At 58.3% G+C, this 19,684-nt stretch overlaps 1 protein-coding gene across 2 annotated transcripts in view; it reads left to right on the plus strand.

Moving 5' to 3' along the window:
• Fbln1 (fibulin 1) overlaps nucleotides 1-19,684 on the plus strand; it is a 67,517-nt gene that overhangs the window by 13,300 nt on the left and 34,533 nt on the right. For both annotated transcript variants that reach the window (XM_046429384.2, XM_046429383.2), the window contains exons 3-11: nucleotides 4,116-4,251; nucleotides 5,713-5,884; nucleotides 8,896-8,955; nucleotides 9,976-10,077; nucleotides 10,649-10,786; nucleotides 11,882-12,019; nucleotides 16,074-16,217; nucleotides 17,471-17,599; nucleotides 18,309-18,434. In XM_046429384.2, the coding sequence (XP_046285340.1) occupies nucleotides 4,116-4,251; nucleotides 5,713-5,884; nucleotides 8,896-8,955; nucleotides 9,976-10,077; nucleotides 10,649-10,786; nucleotides 11,882-12,019; nucleotides 16,074-16,217; nucleotides 17,471-17,599; nucleotides 18,309-18,434 (1,145 nt within the window). The remainder of the gene's footprint in view (nucleotides 1-4,115; nucleotides 4,252-5,712; nucleotides 5,885-8,895; nucleotides 8,956-9,975; nucleotides 10,078-10,648; nucleotides 10,787-11,881; nucleotides 12,020-16,073; nucleotides 16,218-17,470; nucleotides 17,600-18,308; nucleotides 18,435-19,684) is intronic.

Here is a 19,684-nt window from a genome sequence, read left to right on the forward strand (position 1 = left end):
TGTGTGGGTTTCCAGATCACAGTGTCCCCAGGATGTGTTATTGAGCACCCAGGACACCAATCAATGTCATCGAATGGGAATGACTGGCCCTTTGCTTTACTGAGGCCGGTTGGCTCATCCCAGGAGTCACAGGCAGGGGCTGAGCCACCTGTGGGACTCACAGTTTAAGTAAATCTCCACTTTCGTTCCTTTAGCCCATCAGTCCTTGTTGACCCTGGTGCTGTTGTAAGCTCAGGTGGAGGGGGGGCTGAGCCCCATGCTGGGCCTCCTGGGCAGGAGTTGAGGGTGGGGGCCACCAGGGTTCTCAGGGTTGGCTCCCCGGGGTGGGCAGGGGGCTCAGCGAGGCTGTCAGGGGTCAGGCCACCTGAAGCTCTAGCAGCGCCGGGTGCGGGGTGGGCGGGTGATGCTGGCTCTGAGGTTTCCTCCATTCACTGGTCATCTTACACTGTGCCCTCATCAGGCCCAACATTCCTTAGATCCCAATCCAGATCCCCCTAAAACCTCGGGCTGGACTTCACCCTCGAGTCCTCACCCTCTTGGAGGAAAGTGGCCCGCGAAGAGCCCACTCGGCTGTCTCTGAGCCGACGTCTCCAACAGCCTGTGTGCTTCACCAGGGTCTTGGGGGCAGCGTTCTGGCTGAGCAGGGGAGGTCAGGGAACGAGGAGGCCAGGCCTCAGGAGCTGCCTTCTAGAACATGCCACGACTAACCTTAGGATGGTAAATGCACGTTGGGTTTGTAAGAGGGTCGTGTGTGCCACGTGGGGAAGAAGATCCCGGGGAGGGAGTGGGGTCTTCTGCTCAGGGCAGGTCTACCCTTAGAGCTGTCAGGGATGGCCTCCCTGAGAGGCCATCTGAGCCAGCCCTGAGGGAGGCAAGAGGCAGCTGAGTGGGGTGTGGGGAAGGGCATCCAGGCTGGGGAACAGCCAGTACGGAGGCTCAAAGGAGCTACAGTGCAGGCTGACCCGGCAGCAGCCGGGGGTCAGGGGGCTGCACAGAGTGAGTGGTGGCTGGACTGGGCAGAAGGACATGAGCTCAGGAGGAATCCAGGCTGGCCAGGGTGCTGCAGGGTGGTTGTCCCAGGCCTGGTGGCCGTGGCAGAGGCTGACTGAAGGGCTGAGAGCTGGTGGAAGGTTCTGAGCAGGGATAAGTGGGCGCCTATCTGTCTGAACTTGCCTTTAAAAGGGACCCTGCCTGGAAGGAGGGGGGAGAGGGAGGAAGATGGAAGCCCAGGCCCTAATTGACTGTTTTAACCATCCCGGGAGGTGCTGGTGGTTTGGAGCTGGTAAGAGCCCAGAGAGAGAGGAGAGACTTGGCCGGATGTGGGCGTGACTTGGAGGCAGGCCGCCGGGTTGTCCTTACTGAGTGGAGTGGGATGCAGAGGTGGCCTTAGGCTCCGCTCCAGGGCCTGGCTATGAGGGGCTGGGCAGGCAGTTTAGGTGAGAAGGGGCACTGGAGAGGCAGCTGGGGTGCTGGGATGGGCACATTTGTTTAGGGGGCACATGTGTCTAGGGTGCCCTTGGACATCTAAGAGGAGATCCAAGGGGGCCTCTGGGAGCCTGGTCAGGAGCTGGAGGGCACAGAAAGGAACACCCACCTGCATGCAGGTGGCACGAGAGGCTGGTGGGTTGGCAGGAAGGTGAGGTGGAGGCCCTGGGGTCCTCCTCTGTGGGGCCAGTGAGTCCTCACCCTCAGGCCTCATTAGGGTGGACAGGCCTCTCACAAACCCACCATGAGCCGAGTGCAGAGATGCAGCCTGTCACCCCAGCCACTCGGGCAGCTGAGACAGGAGGATCGCAAGTGCAAAGCCAGCCTCAGCAACTTAGTGAGGGCCTGTCTCGGGCTGGGGATGTGGCCCAGTGGTTAAGTGCCCCTGGGTTTAATCCTTAGTCACAAAACAACAACTACCAAAACAAACAACCCGCCCCTGCACCCCAGGACCAGGACGTGCTTGGCAAGTCTAGCCAGGGAGAGCGTTTGGGGCAGATGACGGAGGCTCTGCCAGGACAGGGTAGAGTGACCAGCTTTGTGACTCTCCCCAGAATGGCACCTGGAAACTCTGGTTCTTTGGTTTGCACACTGGCTCCCTTGGCAGTCCCGGAAGAGGGGGCTGCAGCTGGGCAGCTCTGTGCTCCCCTCCCAGTGCCCTGCAGCCAAGACCCATTGCCCTCAATGTGCGCGAGGACAACCATCAGCCCAAGGTCACCCACCCAGGAAGTGAAGGTGGGTGGGGACGGCAGCCAGGGTGCTCTGGGCGACTCTTGATATGGCCTTTGCCAGCCACTCCAGTGCCAGGGCCAGTCGGACAAAGGCAGCCGTGACGTTGGTTGAGGCTTTAACCTCCAGGCCACTGCTGTGCCCCAGGGCTCAAGGGCCACTGTGACATGGCTGGCTGAGGGAGGTGGCATTGCCTGACCCTGCAGGCGAGGAAAGCCTTCCTGAGGCTGAACTGCTTGTCCAGGACGCAGCCAGAGGAGAGCAGGACTTGCAGCCAGCCCTCCAGATGGCCGCCCTGGCTCCTTCCCCTCAGGACAGGGTCTAGCACCCGCTGCCCCCCGAAGCTGGAGAGGAACCGTCCCCCCCCAGGCCAAGGCTTTCAAGTACCTGGAGCCTGCACCGCCAACCAGCAGGCCAGAGGGGCTGCAGCCAGTTGTTTTAAACAGTGGTAAAAAGTACGCGACCCGAGAGGCACTCTCCTGGTGTCTGGGTGTGCGCTCCCGTGGCAGTTAGCCACCCACGATGGCCAGCCAGAGCGCCAGCGCCTGCCTCCCGGGCTCTTCGTCCAGCAGAGGCGGAACTCTGCCCTTCCTCCTGCTCTGCCCCAGCCCCCGCGACCCCCTCTGTTTTCTGTCGTGAACTTAGCCACTCCAGGACTCGTGTTGGTGGGTCACACGGGCCTTGTCCCTCTGTGGCTGCTCTGTTCCTTGGTGTGGTATCAAGGTTTCCTTCTTCTCAAGGCTGAATGCAGACCAGATGGCCGGCCTGTCGTGAGCACTGTGGGCAGGCCTCTCTTTCAGACCCTGCTCTGGATTCTCTCAGGCACACACCTAGAGCAGGGGCGCTGGGTCCTGATTCTATTGTTAATTTTTTTGAGGAACCGCATGCTGTTTCCCAAATGGCTGCCCCATTTCCATTGCCGTGAGCAGAGCGTGAGGGCTCGCTTCTCCACTCTGCTCCAACATTTGTGACTCTCTGTTTAGCAAAAAGGTTTTGAATGAATGTGTGGAATGTGGGGATCTGGTAAGGGCAAGGACAGCGCCGGCAGTTTAGTGAAATGCCTGTCATTTGCTCATTTGTGAGCCTGGGCACGGTGTGTAACTGCTCAGTGTAGACAGATCCGCTCTGAAGCCAGGGGAGTCGTGAGCCAGGGGAAGGCTGGTGTAGACTTCGGTTCCTCCAGGGTGGTGGGGGGGACAGGAAGGTGGGGGCTGTGTCCTGGGGCAGAGGCCACCTGGATGGCTGCACGGGGAGGCTGTCAGCCCCGCCCTCTCTCCCAGACGCAGTGGGTGATTCTTCTGCCCTTGCTGACTGTGGCGGGAGCTGGGGTCATTTCGGGTCTGGACGGGAGTCGCCCGTGCACACACACCTCCTGCTTGCTGCCTGTGGGCCAGCTCTCTGGTCCCGGCTCTCTGGTCCCTGGTCCCCTGGCTGTCTGAGGAACTGACCCTGGCAGGTCACGTCCTCCTCCGTCGCTGAGCCCTCCATACCCGAGAGGCGTGGCAGAGCTGGGGGCCACACCGGAGCCACTGTTGCAGCTTTTAGCTCTCTGGCTTGTCCCTGTGAGCCTGGACGGTGGGTGTGAGTGCTGACAACTCAGTGTGGTCAGGACGAGGTGGGCCGGCATCGGCAGCCCCGGGGCTGTGTCTTAAACATGGGGACGTTCTGTGGGAGAGGCGAGGCTCAGAGCGGACTCTTCCCTCTGGGTCACAACTCCGGGTCCCCACTCAGCCCATATACCACTCTGCAGTCTTTCTAACTACACATTTATTGGGCACCTTCTGTGTGCCAAGTGCTTGTGTCTGTCCTGGGAGCCGGGGGAGGGGAAGCCGCGGAGGACAGAGCCCTGTGACAGGCCGTGGGCCACTGCAGACCTGTGCAGCCCTGCCCTCTGCCCCCAGGATGGTCCAGGAGCAGTGCTGCCACAGCCAGCTGGAGGAGCTGCACTGTGCCGCGGGCATCAACCTGGCCAGCGACCAGGACGCCTGTGTCCCGCCGCGTGGTGACAACGCCAGCCTCGAGGCCATGTTTATGAAGGTGAGGACCTGGGGACCACATGGGGCCACCGCCACCCCTGACGGCCACAGGCCAGGGCCCCCATGAGCAGCACTGTCCATCACACCACTCCCCTGGCCCACCCCCTGGCTGCCTGGGCCAGGAAGGGCAAGGCCACTCAAGTGCCCCCTCCCACACAGGTGGTGGGTAGAGCTCACCTACAACCTCCAAGCTGGCTAAAGGGTGAGAGGCTGAGGTGCGGCGCCCCCTAGGAACACGGGGAGGACCTGGGAACCCTGCCCAGGCCTCAGACACAGTGCAAAGGTCAGGCCGTCCAGGGCCCCGAGTTCTCTGCTCAGTTCCTTTTGAGCCCCCTGACAATGTCCAGGAGGTCCTCGGGCTCCTGTGTGCCTCAGGCTAGTTGGGCTTAGAGCTCAGAATGGGCCCCTGATAACACATGACTTTTATGACCACCCTGGAGGAAAAAACGGAAGTTCAGAGAGGCCCCACTCCAAAGTGGCCTCTCAGCAGCCTGTCAGGGGACCAGACGGGCTCCCACCCTGAAGGTGAAGTGTGTGAATCACTGGCAGAATCCCTTTCCCCGAGTGCTGCTGGGACCCACCTCCAGTCCAGGTCACTGAGGGCCACCTAGTGATGTGGGAAGACCCACAGAGCCACTCGATCCCTCCCTTACCTCTGCTGAGGGAGAGAAAATAAGCCGGGCAGGAGGAGGCCAGGTTTGGAGGCTGAGAAAGTACCAAAGAGTGGAGTCCCTGAGCCCTCCCCTTCCCACCAGGAGGCAAGGGGGGGGTTCCTGGAGCAGGAATCTGGCCCGCGTCTGGATTCTGGAGGTGTCACGTGGGCTCCTTCCTGGGGGGCCTGCACACAGATGGGCCATAGAGGGAGACCCTGTGGGCAGGGACCCCCAGGCCCCCGAGGGCGTTGGCTGGGGGAGGCGCTGCGGTGAGGGAGCTGGGGGAGGCGGGTGGCCTGGTCAAGGTCCTGGCAGCAGGACCTGGGTGTCCATGGCTGCCTCCTCGCAGGGCTGGGCTCCACTGGTGCCACCTGCAGGCCGTAACCCTGTCCCCTGCCTTGCTGGTGCCTTAAGGTTCTTGTGCTTTCAAAGCACAGCCTGGACCCCCAGGAGCCTGGGGGACGACGTGCGTTCCTTCCAGGCTCAGTGGAGACATCTTAGACCACACAAACAACCAGCATCCAGGGCTTTGTGGGGCTCCCTCTCCCTGGAGGGGTGGGCGGGTGGGGTGGTTCTGCAGGGCAGGGTGTGAGGGCCGGGCACTGCAGGTCCCCTTCCAAAGCTGATCAGGAGAGCTGGGGACTTGGTGGCTTCGCTGTGTACCGTGGAATTTCAGGGAAGCACCTAGTGGCTAAGTCAGACGTGCCCCCCACCCGCTGTTCATGCTGAAGACCAGGGGAATCTGAGAGGTGTCCCCTGGGTCCCTGTGGGACCCTGTGTGGGCCTGTCTGAGTTTTTGCTATTTTCAGAGATGCTGCCACTGCTGTGTGCTGGGGCGGGTGGCCCAGGCCCGGGGCCAGAGCTGCGAGCCCAGCCTCATGATCGGCTACCAGTGTGGGCTGGTGTTCCGGGCATGCTGTGTCAAGGGACAGGAGACGGCGGACTTCACCCCTAGGGATGTGGGGGACCTCCAAGACACAGGTAACCCCCCTCTTCCCTCTTGGGCGGTGCACGGGTCAAGGTTCTTCGGGGTGTGTGTGTGTACATAAGCAAGGTTGGCCCTCTCTGTCCATGGTTGTGACATTCATGGATTCAACCAACCACAAATCAAAAATATGGGAGAAAAAAAATTGCATCTGCACTGAGCATGTGCAGACTTTTCCCCATGTTATTCCCTAAATAATATAGCCTAACAACTGTTTACTTAGAATCTGTGTTGTATGCTCACAGCCACAGCAAGGTTTGTAGCAGCTCGGTTCACAGTAGCCAAGCAATGGAACCCACTAGGTGCCCTTCAACAGATGAATGGATAAAGAAAATGTGGTCTATGTACACTATGGAATATTTCTCAGCCATAAAGAAAAATGAAATTATGGCATTTGCTCATAAGTGGATGGAACTGGAGACTACCATGCTAAGTGAAATAAGCCAGTCCCCCAAAACCAAAGGCTAAATATTCTCTCTGATATGTGGATGCTAACCCTCAGCAAGTGGGGGAGGGAAGAATAGAAGTTCATTGGATTAGACAAATGGGAAGGGAGGGGGGTGGAAATAGGAAAGATAGTAGATTGAACAGGTCATGACTTTCCTATGTTCATATATGAATACACGACCAGGGTAACTAACTCCACTTCATGTACAACAAGAGTGGGAAGTTATACTCCATGGATACATAATATGTCAAAAAAACACTCTTGAGTCATGTGTACGTAAAAAAGAACAAACAGAAAATATTTCATTGTGTATATGTATATAAAATAATAATAAGAGTAAAAATAAACCAACAACCCACACTGCGTTTATGATTTCTCAGGTATAAAGTGGGGTGAAGTCACAATTTTTAAAGTCACAATTTTTAAGCATCGACTCACTACCACTTATTAAAAAGAATATTTTCCCCACTCTTCTACATTGAAGTTACAATAAAGCAAGGGCTTGTACAAAAATAAAAAAGAAAAAAGAATTTGTGTTGTTCTAGGTGTCAAAAGTAAGGTAGGTATGGTAGTGCACGCCTGTAATCCCAGCAGCTCAGGAGGCTGGGGCAGGAGGATTGCAAGTTCAAAGCCAGCCTCAGCAACTTAGCAAGGCCCTGAGCAATTTAGTAAGACCCTGTCTCTAAATCACCTATATATTTAGCCTTTGGATTTTGGCATTGGCATACTTCACTTAGCATCTATGTATATGTATGTACATATATCAGTGGGGAAGTGCCCTTGGGTTCAATCCCAGGTACAAAAACAAACAAACAAAAAAAGTAATTGAGCATACGGAGGGTACATGTAGGTCACGTGCAGATCCTGCACCATGTCATGTAAGGGACTTGAGCATCCGTGGATTCCAGCGTCCCTGACGGGTGCCGAGGGCATGTGGGAATGGACTTGCGGGAGGTGCTGGAAGGATGGAGAGTGGAACACGGTGCCCCCTCTGGGTTCCACCCTGCCTACAGCTCTGGCTGCCTCTGCTCTGTTTCTGGGATGTGCAGCTGGTGCTCGAGGTCACATGGCCAGCACACAGAGCAGGGGCCTGGTGGGAGCCCCCTCTCCCTCTGGAGCCCAGGGTGTGTGGCCAGAGGCTGGAGGTGCCTCTTTCAAGGACAGACGCTTCCTCAGCAAGGGGCACGTCCAGAGGCAGCTTCCGGAGGCTGCAGCTGGGTGCACCAGCCCTGCCCTCCCTCCCCTCTGTTTGTCCTGGGCCTTATGGTTTGGCTCCACCCTGTAGGAGACTTCCTGGTGCCTGTGACCTCTCCTGCTTGCCCGGTGGCCTCCAGTGCCAGAGTGGAGTACCCTGGAGAGGCGCCCTATCTGCCCTGCCCATGCCTGCTGGGTCTTTGTCTGTTCCCAGCCCTCTCTGGGCTCTGCCCCTTTCTGTTGAAAAAGGGGAAGGTACAGGAAGGGGTTAAGGGGGAAGCACTCTGCCAGGTGGGCATGGTGGCGCACGCCTGTCATCCCAGAGACTTGAGAGGCTGAGCAGGAGGATTGCAAGTTTGAGGCCAGTCTAAGGAACTTTGTGAGACCCTCAGTAGCTTAGTGAGACCCTGTCCAAAAATTTAAAAAAAAATAAAATAAGGGCCAGGATGTAACTCAGTGTAGTGCAGAGCATCCTGGGTTCAGTCCCCAGTACCCCAAACAAACAAAAATAAAAGGGTAGCGCTCCCAGGTCTCTCAGTCAGGCCATTCTCCCTCTGGCTTTGTGACCCGTGGCTCTGCCTTGATCAATCACATTGGATTTTAGTTTTTCAAGTCCAGGCTGCGGTCACTGTTGAGCTGACTTCTGATGTGGAATTAGGACCACATTCCTGCTCCCTCCTGGGCTTTTGAAGTCAGAGATGACATTTTACAGTAAACAAGCCCAGCCCTCATCCTGGGCAGAGTTCCTCCGTGTCTGGGAGGTTTCTGTGATTTCTGTCTCCTGCGTTGGCCTCTCTGGGAGGTCTCTGTGGCTCCAGGTGTTTTCCTCTCCTGTCTTGGATCCACTTTGATCCCTGCCCCAGACTTCTCTCCAGTGGCACCTCCTCTGTGGGGGCTTCACGGTGGCCTTCCTGAAGCTGGCGTTTATGGTGGGCCTACTGTGTGCTCCCCAGGCACACACACACCCCCCCCCAGGCCCCGCGGGTGTGCAGGCCGCTGTGGTCTGCAGCAGGGCTGGGGGAGTCAGCTGGAGGCAGCGAAGGCCTGCTGGGGCCCGCAGGGCGGTTCAGGCGCTGGCCACATGCTCTGGCACGGGCCTTGGGGGTCTTATGGGGAGGTAGAGACCGTGTCCCAGCTGTGGGCCTGGAGTTAGCAATGGCCTCCCTCGTGCCTGGGCCCTTCTGTTTCTCAGACCTTGGAGAAGGTGAGCTACCTTCATGAGGAAAATTCTGTTTTAATGAGGATACATGAGCGTTCCGCTGCTTTCAGGAGGACTGAGTGGTGTCCTGCTTGACACTGATGGGAAGTTCCTTCTAAGGTGAGGTGGACTCTAGGTAATCTCTCTTGCTCTCTGTTTCCCCTCAGCTAAGGTCTCTGAGGTAGAGGAGGAACAGGAAGACCCCTACCTGAATGACCGCTGCCGAGGTAAGGCCCCGGATCTCCACGGCCGTTCCCTGGAGACTTGAACCCAGGCCCCTGGGCCTGCCCTCCTGCTTCCCTAGACTCTCCAGAGCTGGCCTGGTGGGGCTGGTGGGGCAGGGGCCACAGCAACTAGTGTGAAAAGCCCCCTCTCTGCAGTGTGTGCTGGACCTTCCCAAGCTCACAGGCTTCAGAGGGTGACCGCTGGCGTCCAAGAGGCCGGGAGACCTCAGGGAGGGGCCGAGGGTTTCTTGCCTCCCCGACCTGAGCCCCAGCCTCGTGCTGTCAGACATATTAACTTGTCTCACAGGGAAGCGTGGGTATATTTAAAATCCAGAGGGCCTTGGTGGTTGTTTCCCCCAGGGTCACACTCTCGCTCTTTCGTGAGCATCCGGGCATGTCCGGACTGGCAGGTCTGCTGCACATGGTCACCCAGCAGCTGGCCCTGTGGTCAGGTGTTAACTGGGGAGCCAGTTTAATGACAAGATGATGTGGTCGGGGTGCAGTGACAGGCAGCAGTGAGGCTGGGAGGGGAAGAGAGGGAGGGACAGAAAGCCCCAGGGAGCCAGCCTCCTGAGGGGAGGGTCTTCCTGGGGGAGGGGACAGCTTGTTTGCAGCAGCTGAGAGTGGCTTAGCATGATGACCAGCATGTGAAGGGCAGCAGGCAGGACCCTGAGGCCCTGGGCAGAGGCTTCTGCCCCTGAGGTTGCACTTGAGCATCGCTCTGGCTGCCCTGTAGGAAGTGAGGGGGGCAGAGGTGGCTCCGGGATCCAGGGGGAAGCCAGGAACCTGCAGCACAGAGGCCCACAGCTGCTGGAGCTGGTCTGTGGCTGGCAGCAAGCTGCACCCCGTCCCTGCCTTGTCCCTCACAGCTCCACTGTAACTACAGAGGCCAAGCTGTGGGCTGCCTGATTTGTCAGACCCCGCGGTGACCAGAGCCAGTGTCTGGGGGTCTCCCTGGGGCTGCGGGTGGCTCCAGAGACCTCTGGACGTGGCTGGCCCCGCTCACGCCGGCTCTGATTGCAGGGGGTGGGCCCTGCCAGCAGCAGTGCCGGGACACCGGGGACGAGGTGGTCTGCTCCTGCTTTGTGGGCTACCAGCTGCTGCCTGACGGTGTCTCCTGTGAAGGTAAGACTCCGCCGCTCTGCCTGGAGCCTGTGCCAGGTCTGAGCAGGGTTGACAGGTCCCCTTGGTGGGCGGAGACAGCCTGGGACTGGCTCTCCAGAGTAGGCAGGGCAGTGGCTCCTGGCAAGACACTCGTCAGAAGAATATGATCCCCCAGGGCTGAGAAAGGGCCTGGCTTTGGGGTCCACCCTGGCTCTGGATCTGGGACCGGCTGAGGGCCTTGGGCATGTCCCTCAGCCTCCCTTGGCCTTTCCCCAGCTAGGAGATGGGGAGATGCTGCCCCTTCATGGGGTTCATGGAGACCGCTGGACTCCAGTCCAGGGCCCAGCACTTACTCAGGGCCCTGGGTCTGCCAGTCGGAAGGCAGCGAATCCTTGGGCTGGATTTGGTGAGGGCTGGTCAGGGCAGCATCCCGAGGCACAGCGGGATGGGCTCACGGCAGGACCCAGCTCAGTTTGGGCAGTTTGATAGATGCAGGAAGCCAGTTCCGCCCCGGCTTCTAGAACTTTCCTCTGATGAAGTGCAGGGATCCAAAGTTCTTGCTGGTTACTTCATGTCCCTGAATCTCTCCTAGATGTCAATGAGTGCATCACAGGCAGCCACAGCTGCCGTCTGGGAGAATCCTGCATCAATACCGTGGGCTCTTTCCGCTGTCAGCGGGACAGCAGCTGCGGGACTGGCTATGAGCTCACAGAGGACAATAACTGCAAAGGTACGGCCTGGGCTGGGAACCTCTCCCCAGCTGGGGCCGAGCGCTGAGGGGAGGGTGGCCCAGTACTGGTCTGGGCTCTGTGGTGCTGCCCCTGTGTGGCTGCCTGGGCTACTGCCTCCTCACCCACAGGAGGACCACAGGGCGAGGGGAAGAGCTGGTGCCACATTAATGATGATGGCCCACTTGGGTTTAAAGGCTCAGTGCCTGGTCAGTTAAACCAGACAGAGAAGGATTTCAGGTGCTCACAGGTGCTTTGTACAAAAACAAACATCCCCCTCCAAAGAAAACAAGTGCTTTGCACAACAGCTGGCTCCCCTCTGGCTCCAGCTTCCTGGACGCTCAGAGCATCACCCCTTCCGCTGCGTAAAAGCGTGGCGTTTCTGACTGCTGGTCTCCCTGCCTGCCATTGGCAGAGAGTGTATGATGAGGACCTTTTAGAACATAGTTGTCTGCACGGGGCTTCAAGCCCTCCAGAAAGACGGCAGCACTTGCATTAAAACATCCATCTTTGAATTATGAGGGTGACTCCAGAGCCAGGCACGCCCTCTGGGTGTCAGGGGGCCTTTGAGCAAGCTCAGGCTGCCAAGCCTGCTGCCCAGCCCAGTGATGGGCTGACCCCAGAGCCCAGGTCCAGGCCAGCTGATGCCCAGCTTTGAACGTCTGACCTGTCCAAGCTGCCAGGCAGGGCAGCCCTGACATCCCTTCCCGATGCAATCATTCTTAATATCTGGAACATTCTAAGCACCTCAGAATCAATAAGGTATATAGAAGCTGTGTTTATTGGCACTAAGAAAATTGCCTTATGAAAGAAACATGCACTTTATCTGGATGAGTAACGATGGCTCCATCTGCCAGGGAAACGCCTGGGCTGTGTGTTTATACAGCCCTCGCCTCCCAAGGGCCGTGGCAGAGAAAGGCTGCGTTTTTAGTCCTCAGCAGCGGGAGCACTCTGTTTGTGACCTCTCTGTAGGAATGTTTGGGGTTGTAGTCTGAGTAGTGAGCATTTTTGATAAAGTTTTCTTGTGATATTGAAGTGTTGTGTGATGCCTCTGGCAGGACTCTTGCTAACAATCTCCTTTTTTTATGATGCACCAGATATTGACGAGTGTGAGAGTGGTATTCATAACTGCCCCCCCGATTTTATCTGTCAGAATACTCTGGGATCCTTCCGCTGCAGACCCAAGCTACAGTGCAAGAGCGGATTTATACAGGATGCTCTAGGCAGCTGTATTGGTAAGCCACGCTGCCGCCAGATGCACGGTCCACCAGGCGGGGAAGGCCTGGCTGTGGTCACACCTGGAATTGAGGGATGTGCAGAGCAAGGACCAGGGGTGGCAAAGCTTCTGTGAAGGGTCCCGTGGCAATCCTTTTAGGCATTACGGGCCGTGTGGTCTCTGTCACAGTTACTCAACTCTGCCGTACAGCTCAAAGCCACAGATTGTACAAAAACAGCTGGGCAAGGTCATATTCCAATAAACCTTAATTTACAAACACTGGCCACAGGCTGCGTTTGACCAGGGCTGTGGCTCGCTGGCCACTGGTTTAGATGAAAGAGTTTGGATTTGGATTAGAGGCCTTTGGTTTTAAACTGCGTGTCTGAAGAGCACTTGCTTCCTTCTGTGAGCCTCGGCTTTCTCCCTGTGAAATGGGGGCAGCCGTGATATGTGGTTGTGGGGCCTGAGGCCGGGGTGAAGCCCACCGCCCGAAGCCACAGACAGCAGGGCGCTCGTGGGGGTGGACCTGCCACAGCCATCCACCTGTCAGAAACACTTGGTGTTCACGGTGGAGTTCGCACGGACAGGAAGTGGAGTGGCGGTTTCCGGGGACAGAGGTGGGGGGTTGTGGTTAGTGGGGACAGAGCTTCCGTGTGGGAAGATGAAAAAGTTCTGGAGGTGGACAGTGGTGACGGCTGCAGGAGTGTGTGAAGGTCCTAGGTGCGACTGACCTAAGGTGCTGAGGGCAGTGGACTGTGTCACGGGGACCTCACCAAGAAGGAGGTGTCAGAGGGAGACCCTGTGGAAGGGGAGGAAATCCCACATGAACCGAGTGTCACCACAGGAGCCGGGGAGACCACCCAGGCCCCAGGACTTGGTGTGGGCGAGACCTGCGTCCCCACTTCCATGTCGTCCAGCTGCCACTTGGCTCTGTCACTGCTTGCGGTGGTACCTGAGTCCAAGCTGCTGGCTTTCCCTCCCCTCTGCTCACCTCCCAGGTCCTGCCCTGGAGGTCAGGGAGTGGCTGCGGGTGCCACCGGACAGACCCGGCCTACCCGGGGTGGCCGCAGCCCTTCCCCACAAAGCTGCACTACTGTGCAGATTTGTCTTGCTGCTGCCCTAACTTTTCTTACAGAATTTGTACTTTTCTTTGAAATGGAATTGAAAGTTCTTCCTCCTGCTTCTGAGTTTACCACCTCAAGTATTGACAGGCAAGTGTAGCAGGGATCCCTTAGGGCAGGAGCCTCAGCTGAACCCGTCCCATCCTCTGCCCGTCCAGCCTCCCCTCCTCCCGTGCAGAGGCATCTGGGCTGTGGGGGCCTCTGCTGGTGGCCAGTCGGCCCCTTGCCAGCCTCTAGCTAACAGGACGGTTGTCGCTCGGCACTTGGGGCAGTGATCAGGGAGGCAGTGGATCCCTCAGGGCTCAGAGGTGGGAGGTCCTGCTCAGACTTGCAGCCTGCTTCGAGGGGCTGTGGGACGAGGCTGGCATCTGTTGAGGATGGAAACCCTGACTCATGGCAAAGTGAGCCCAAGGCCACCAGGAAGAGACCTCTGCAAGTCTCAACACAGGTCTCATCTTCCCTCCTCGGGGACAGCACGCTGAGGGGCGAGGTGCAGGAGCGGTGGGAAGAAGGGACCGTCCTTCTCTGTCCCCCCTAGGTCGGGGGAGAGCCAGGGCCAGGAGGGACAAAGCCCTTCCACAGGAAGGATGTGGCCCCCTCTGGGTCCGAAGTGAGATCTCCAGAGCTCTCAGGGTCCCCCTAGCCCGGTGTGCTGGCGGGCGCGGGGCGCCCTGTTCTGGAATGCTCACTCCCCACAGTCAAGTCCAGGACCCATCTTTTTAAAACCATCTTTTTTTATTGCAAAAGTTATCACATCTTCATTTACAAAGAAGTGAGACCTCAGTAGAAAAGACAGGCCCCAGGACTGGGCGGGTCTGCCGCTTGTTTTTCTCTCTGCTGGACGATAGATCTAGAAATCCCCCAGCGTCAGCTCGTTCCTTCATCTTTAAGTAGTAACTCGCTACATCAGCAGAGGGTTCTTCCTGGGGAGAGTACGTCCAAGTCGAGGAGCGCTCCAGGCCGTCCGGGGGAGGCTACAGAGGCCCTGGGTCAGCAGCTCACGGGCCGCACCCCAGCAGCCTGCTCCGTGGTCCTTCCAAAAGGACCCAGAGCTCCCAGAACCCTTTCCAGCCCCCTCCAGCCACAGCCTGCAGCAGAGAGCCGCCCGCTGCCGGGGTCTGGGAGCGCAGGGGCCTCCTCCCAGTGCTCGGGTGGCTGAAGGCCTGAGACCGCCTTGTCTTCGCTGGGTTTTCTTTGTTCCGCTCCTTCACTCCTCTCCCTGCCCTCTGTTGTCCCTTCCGCCCTGAGGAGGAGAGAATTGGCCAGGCATGGCCCACACCCTGGGGCCCGTGTGCCGAGGGACACTCTCAGGTCCTGGGACAGCAGAGGTTCCACTGAGTCTCAGAGGCGCCGGGCCAAGCCAAGCAAAGGCCCTGACGGCTGGGCTTTTCCCACGTGGACCCCTAGGGGACCTCTAGGGGATCCCGAGGGGGAGGGTGGACCGCGGACCGGACCTAGGGGATTTTTTATATCGATTTGTGCTTCGCTTGTTCACCCTCCAGTTCACGCACTCACTTATCCATTGCCTGACGCCGTGGAGCTCTCAGGCCTGGGGACCCTCTCTATGAAGCTCATGATGTTTCTAGGAACACCAGGGTGCCATGGAACAGAATTTGGGAAACAGATCTTAGAGGGGTAGGCCAGCTCAGGGGGAAGGTCCGTGAGGGCTGAATGACAAATACCAACGTCTCTGTGATAAACACCAGTCTCGGTGGCCAGCACGCAGCCCTGGCAGTTGTGAGTGAGCAGCAGCGGGCATTCCGAGGAGGAGTGGGCCCAACCGTGTGCCCATAAAACCTTATTCACAAGTGCAGGCAGTGGCTGGACTGGCCCAGGGCTGGGGTTTGTGACCTTCACGTAGGGGACCTGGCACTGGCCGGGAGGCGAGACTCTAGCCTGGGCTGTTACCCCACACTGCTGCTGTGGACCTGGGGAGTCACCTGCTCTCTCTGGGTCCTGATGTCTTGGTGTAGGGCACACTGGGTCACCTCAGACAAGCTCTAAAGCGTGGCACTGGTGCAGAGGCCCACCCCAGGGTTGGGAGGAGCCACCTGGCTGTGGCGGGGCTTCTGCCATCACTGCCCACTCTTGTCCCCCACCCCTCATGCTTTTCTGAACTAGGAGATTCTCGGAGGTGACTTCCCCAAAGTCGTCCTTTTGGAAGGGCCCCCTAGTAGCAGTCTCATCTGTGTTTTGACACCGCATCTGAGCGTGAGGCACGAGCTGATGCGCTACTTCCTGGTCCACACCGCCAGGTGTCCACTAGAAGTGTGCAGCCAGGTCCCCACTCTGGAGGCGTGTATGCCCTGGGAGGGAGTCTCCCAGGCAGGGAGCTCAGGGGACAGTTCTTCCCAGCTGGCCTCTGTCAGCACAGGCTCCATGACCCAGATGGGGACCTGGGAAGGCTCTGTGGAAGTGGCACCCAAAGCCATGGCTAGCAGGCAGAGGAGGGGACTGGGACCTCACCTGAGTGGGGCTGCAGTTGCTGCGAGGGCAGAGGACTGGCCAGGCGGGGCTGCAGAGACACACAGGGCCCGGCCAGTGACCAGAGGCACCCAGAGCCTCTCTGGGGTTCGGCATTGGCACAGAAGGGACGGTCACCTCTGCCTCCCTAGCAGCCTGCTCAGGGAAGGGGCTCCATCCACCTGTGTGGACTGTGTGGAACAGGAAAGCCAGGCAGGCGTGGGCCGGCTCAGTGGAACGTGGGACATGGCAGTGTGGGAGATTTGGGGTCAGGAAGGAGGGCCAGGGAGGGGTGTTTGAGGCTGTGTGTGCTCGTGAGATTTGGAATTAGCTGGGAGGCAGCCATGAGGTCCAGGATGAAGGGACTGGAGCAGCATCTGTTTGTTTGTGGTTTGGGAAAGAGGCGGAAGGAGGAGCTTCTTCAGAGATCATTGCTGGGCTCTGGACGCCCTCCATGTGTGACCGTCCGTCTTCCTCTTCCCCACACAGATATCAATGAGTGTTTAAGTATCAGTGCCCCGTGCCCTGTCGGGCAGACGTGCATCAACACAGAGGGCTCTTACACGTGCCAGAAGAACGTGCCCAACTGTGGCCGGGGCTACCACCTCAACGAGGAGGGAACTCGCTGTGTCGGTTGGTACTGACTTTCTGTCTGCTCCCCGCACACTCCCTCCCCCTTTTTTCTAGAAGGGGAGGAAGTCATTTCTGCCTGTCCTTCTATCCCACTGCCCACTCCCAGACCCAGGCCTTTACTTGGCCTGGACCGCGGCTGTGGCATGCCAGCTCATGCCTGCCTCCAGCCCGGCTCCAATCTTCCCGACACTGTCATGCCTCCCTGTTCACAGCCCTTCAGCAGCTCCCCTTTGGTGACAAAGGACAGATGTTCAAACAGCTGCTTACAGTTCAGTTCTCTGGGCTCCAACTTCATGAGCCTTGTAATCCAGATGAAATAGGTCTCGGCACGCCCCAGGAGACACAGGGTCCCCGGCCGGCCGTTTGCTCTTATTCCTCTGCCCACCTACCCCTGTGTCTTTGACTGTGGGTGGTCAGCCATCCCAGACCCCTGCCAGGGAAGAGGGCCTTCTCCATGACACCCAGGACACTCTCAGTGCCCTGTGCGTCACTGGGCACTTCTTCTTCTTTTTTTTTTAATTGGTTGTTCAAAACATTACAATGCTCTTGACATATTTCATACATTTGATTCAAGTGGGTTATGAACTCCCATTTTTACCATGTGTACAGATTGCAGAATCACATTGGTTACACATCCACGTTTATACATACTGCCGTACTAGTGTTTGTTGTATTTTGCTGCCTTTCCTATCCCCTTCCTTTACCCCCTCCCCTCCCCTCCCCTCCCATCACCTCTCTCTACCCCATCTACTGTAACTCATTTCTCTCCCTGGTTTTTTTTTTCCCCTTTCCCCTCACTTCCTCTTATATGTGATTTTGTATAACGATGAGGGTCTCCTTCCATCTTCTGTGCAATTCCCCTTCTCTCTCCCTTTCCCTCCCACCTCTTGTCCCTGTTAGATGTTGATCTTCTCCTCATGCTCTTCCTCCCTGCTCTGTTTTGAGTTGCCCTCTTTATATCAAAGAAGACATTCGGCATTTGTTTTTTAGGGATTGGCTAGCTTCACTTAGCATAATCTGCTCTAGTGCCATCCATTTCCCTGCAAATTCCATGGTTTTGTTACTTTTTTCACTGGGCACTTCTGCCTGCTGAGGTTCACTCGGGTCGGCCAGCGCAGGCTCCATGGCTGGGGCTGTGTGGGCCGCGCCGCAGCCCGGAGAGCAGAGTGGTGCTGAGTGTCAGGGTTCACTTGAGTGCGCCTCAGGCCTGGGGACCGCTGAGGCCTTTCTCTGCATCTCTGCCTCCTTTGCAGACGTGGACGAGTGCTCACTCCCCTCCATGCCCTGCGGCAAGGAGCACCACTGCGTGAACTCCCCCGGCAGCTTCCGCTGCGAGTGCAAGGCTGGTTACTATTTTGACGGCATCAGCAGGACGTGTGTGGGTACGTGGGTGTCCTTCCAGCCTCGGGGGGCCAGCCAGCTGCCACCACACAGGGCACGGTCTCTGTTGGCTGGACTGACACGGTGCCATCCTTCTCCCAAAGCCCCAAGTGCAGGCAGAGTCCCCAAGCCAAGGCCCCACCAGGATACCCGTCTTAGCTCCCCGGCAGCCACCCCTCCGTGGGCCTCCATCAGGGCCCTCGCACTGTGAGCTTGTCCCCACTGCAGGGTGGGTGTTCTGCTACACTCCAACCCCCAGGTCCTGAGAGACTTGAGCCCAGGTCTGCAGGTGGCAGAAGTGCTAGTGATTTCCCAGGTGCCCCTGGCAGCAGGAGCCAAAGATGACAAGGAGTGGGGTCAGTCCCCGCTCCTCCCCAGCCAGGGTGCTCAGTGGGGGCTGCCAGGGGCTTCCCCGCCACATCCCCTTTGCCGGATCCCAGATCCCAGTGGATCCTCCCTGTGGGCATGGGTGGAGAGCTGGTGGGAGGGCACTGTCCATATATGCCACCATGTCAGGAGCACAGGGCTTGGCACAGGACGCCAGGGGGGTCTGGCCTTGCTGCTGTGCTGCTCTGTATGTGGGACAAGTCACTTTGCCTCTGTCATCAGAGCTGATGAAGCAGGTGGGCCGTGAACTGCAGCCATTAGCAGGAGGGGGAAGTGTGGCCCTCTGCAGGTGGCGGTGCCCTGAGCTGCCCCCCTCTCTTCCAGACATCAACGAGTGCCAGCGCTACCCTGGGCGCCTGTGTGGCCACAAGTGTGAGAACACTCCCGGCTCCTACCACTGCAGCTGCTCCGTGGGCTTCCGGCTCTCGGTGGACGGCCGCTCCTGCGAAGGTGCGAATGGGCTTGGGCTTGGGCTTGGGCGTGGGCGGAGGCCAGCTCTGCCGCCTCCCACAGGGTCCCTGGAGGCTGGTTTGTGTTTCCCCACTAAATGGCTTGCGAGCCAGAGAGACACCTGTGAGGGGTTTGCTCCTTAGGGGACGCTCCCACCAGGTTCCGGTTCCTCCAGGAACCTCCATTCTTGGAGATTGTGCACGGGATGTGGCTGTGTGCACGGGATGTAGAGACGAAGGGCCCCTGCTTGGTGACTTGGGGACAACTGACCTCACAGGGGAAATGGGTTGACATGCCAAAGAGGAGCAAAAGCCAGACACCGCGTAGAGACCTGGAATGGGTCATATTCAGACTGCCCACGAGGCCGATGGAGAAGCTTTTAAACAGTTTGGCACCAAGGGCAAGAGGGCGGGGGTCTCATGGTGCCCTCTGGGATTGGCCAGCTGCCGCTGCTCACCCAGTGGAGTGCAGACCCCCCCGCCCCCCTACAGACTGGAGGCAGGTCTTAGCCTTCCTGAGGATGAGGGTCCATGGGAAAGGTTCCTGGGTCCTTGAACAGGTGCTTCTGGGCCGTGGAAGGTCCGCATCTAAGGGGCAGAGAGGATTCACGTTGCAAGGTTCTCTGAAGGGAAAGGAGGCACGGGGAGGTGGGGCCACGGCTGCTGCGCTTTGGCTGGAAGAGTAAATTCCTCCAGCAACGTGAGCTTTCCCAGGCAGGGGCTTGGAAGGGGTGTGGGGTCTTCACTGTGGGGACACAGCGGTGCTCTGGTAGCAGCTGTGCCAAAATTGGCCAAGTCTGCTGAGGTGGGGATGGCAGAGCCCCTCGTGTTTGAGCACGTTTCTGCGTGCTCAGAAAACAGCGTCTCCTGGCTGCTGAGCTGTCTGCCCCCATGCCAGGGCCTGGCCCATGGTAGGTGCTCTAAAGGTGTCACATCTCATGCAGGGACTGGGAACGCTTTGGATGGGCTTTGCCAGTGCCTCACGGTGCCCGCCGTGCCCTGCTCTGAGTGCAGTGACCCAGGGGGCAAGATTCTCTGGAGCATGGCAGGTTCAAAGTCTGAATTAAGGAGGCTCCCTGGCTGGGAGGTGGCTCTGTGGGGAGCACTTGCCGGGCACGCGTGAGGCCCTGGGCTCTATCTCCATTGCTGCACATAAAGAAAAAGGTGCCCTTTCCAATGACACGGCCCAAGGAGGGGGCTGGGCATCTGCCCCGGTGCACGATTCTCACACTGCATCATGGGTGGTGTGAT

Source organism: Marmota monax, unplaced genomic scaffold (assembly GCF_021218885.2).
Source record: "Marmota monax isolate L192 unplaced genomic scaffold, Marmota_monax_Labrador192_F-V1.1 WCK01_AAM20220418_F8-fsc00051, whole genome shotgun sequence".
In the NCBI taxonomy this organism is placed as follows: Eukaryota; Metazoa; Chordata; class Mammalia; order Rodentia; family Sciuridae; genus Marmota; species Marmota monax.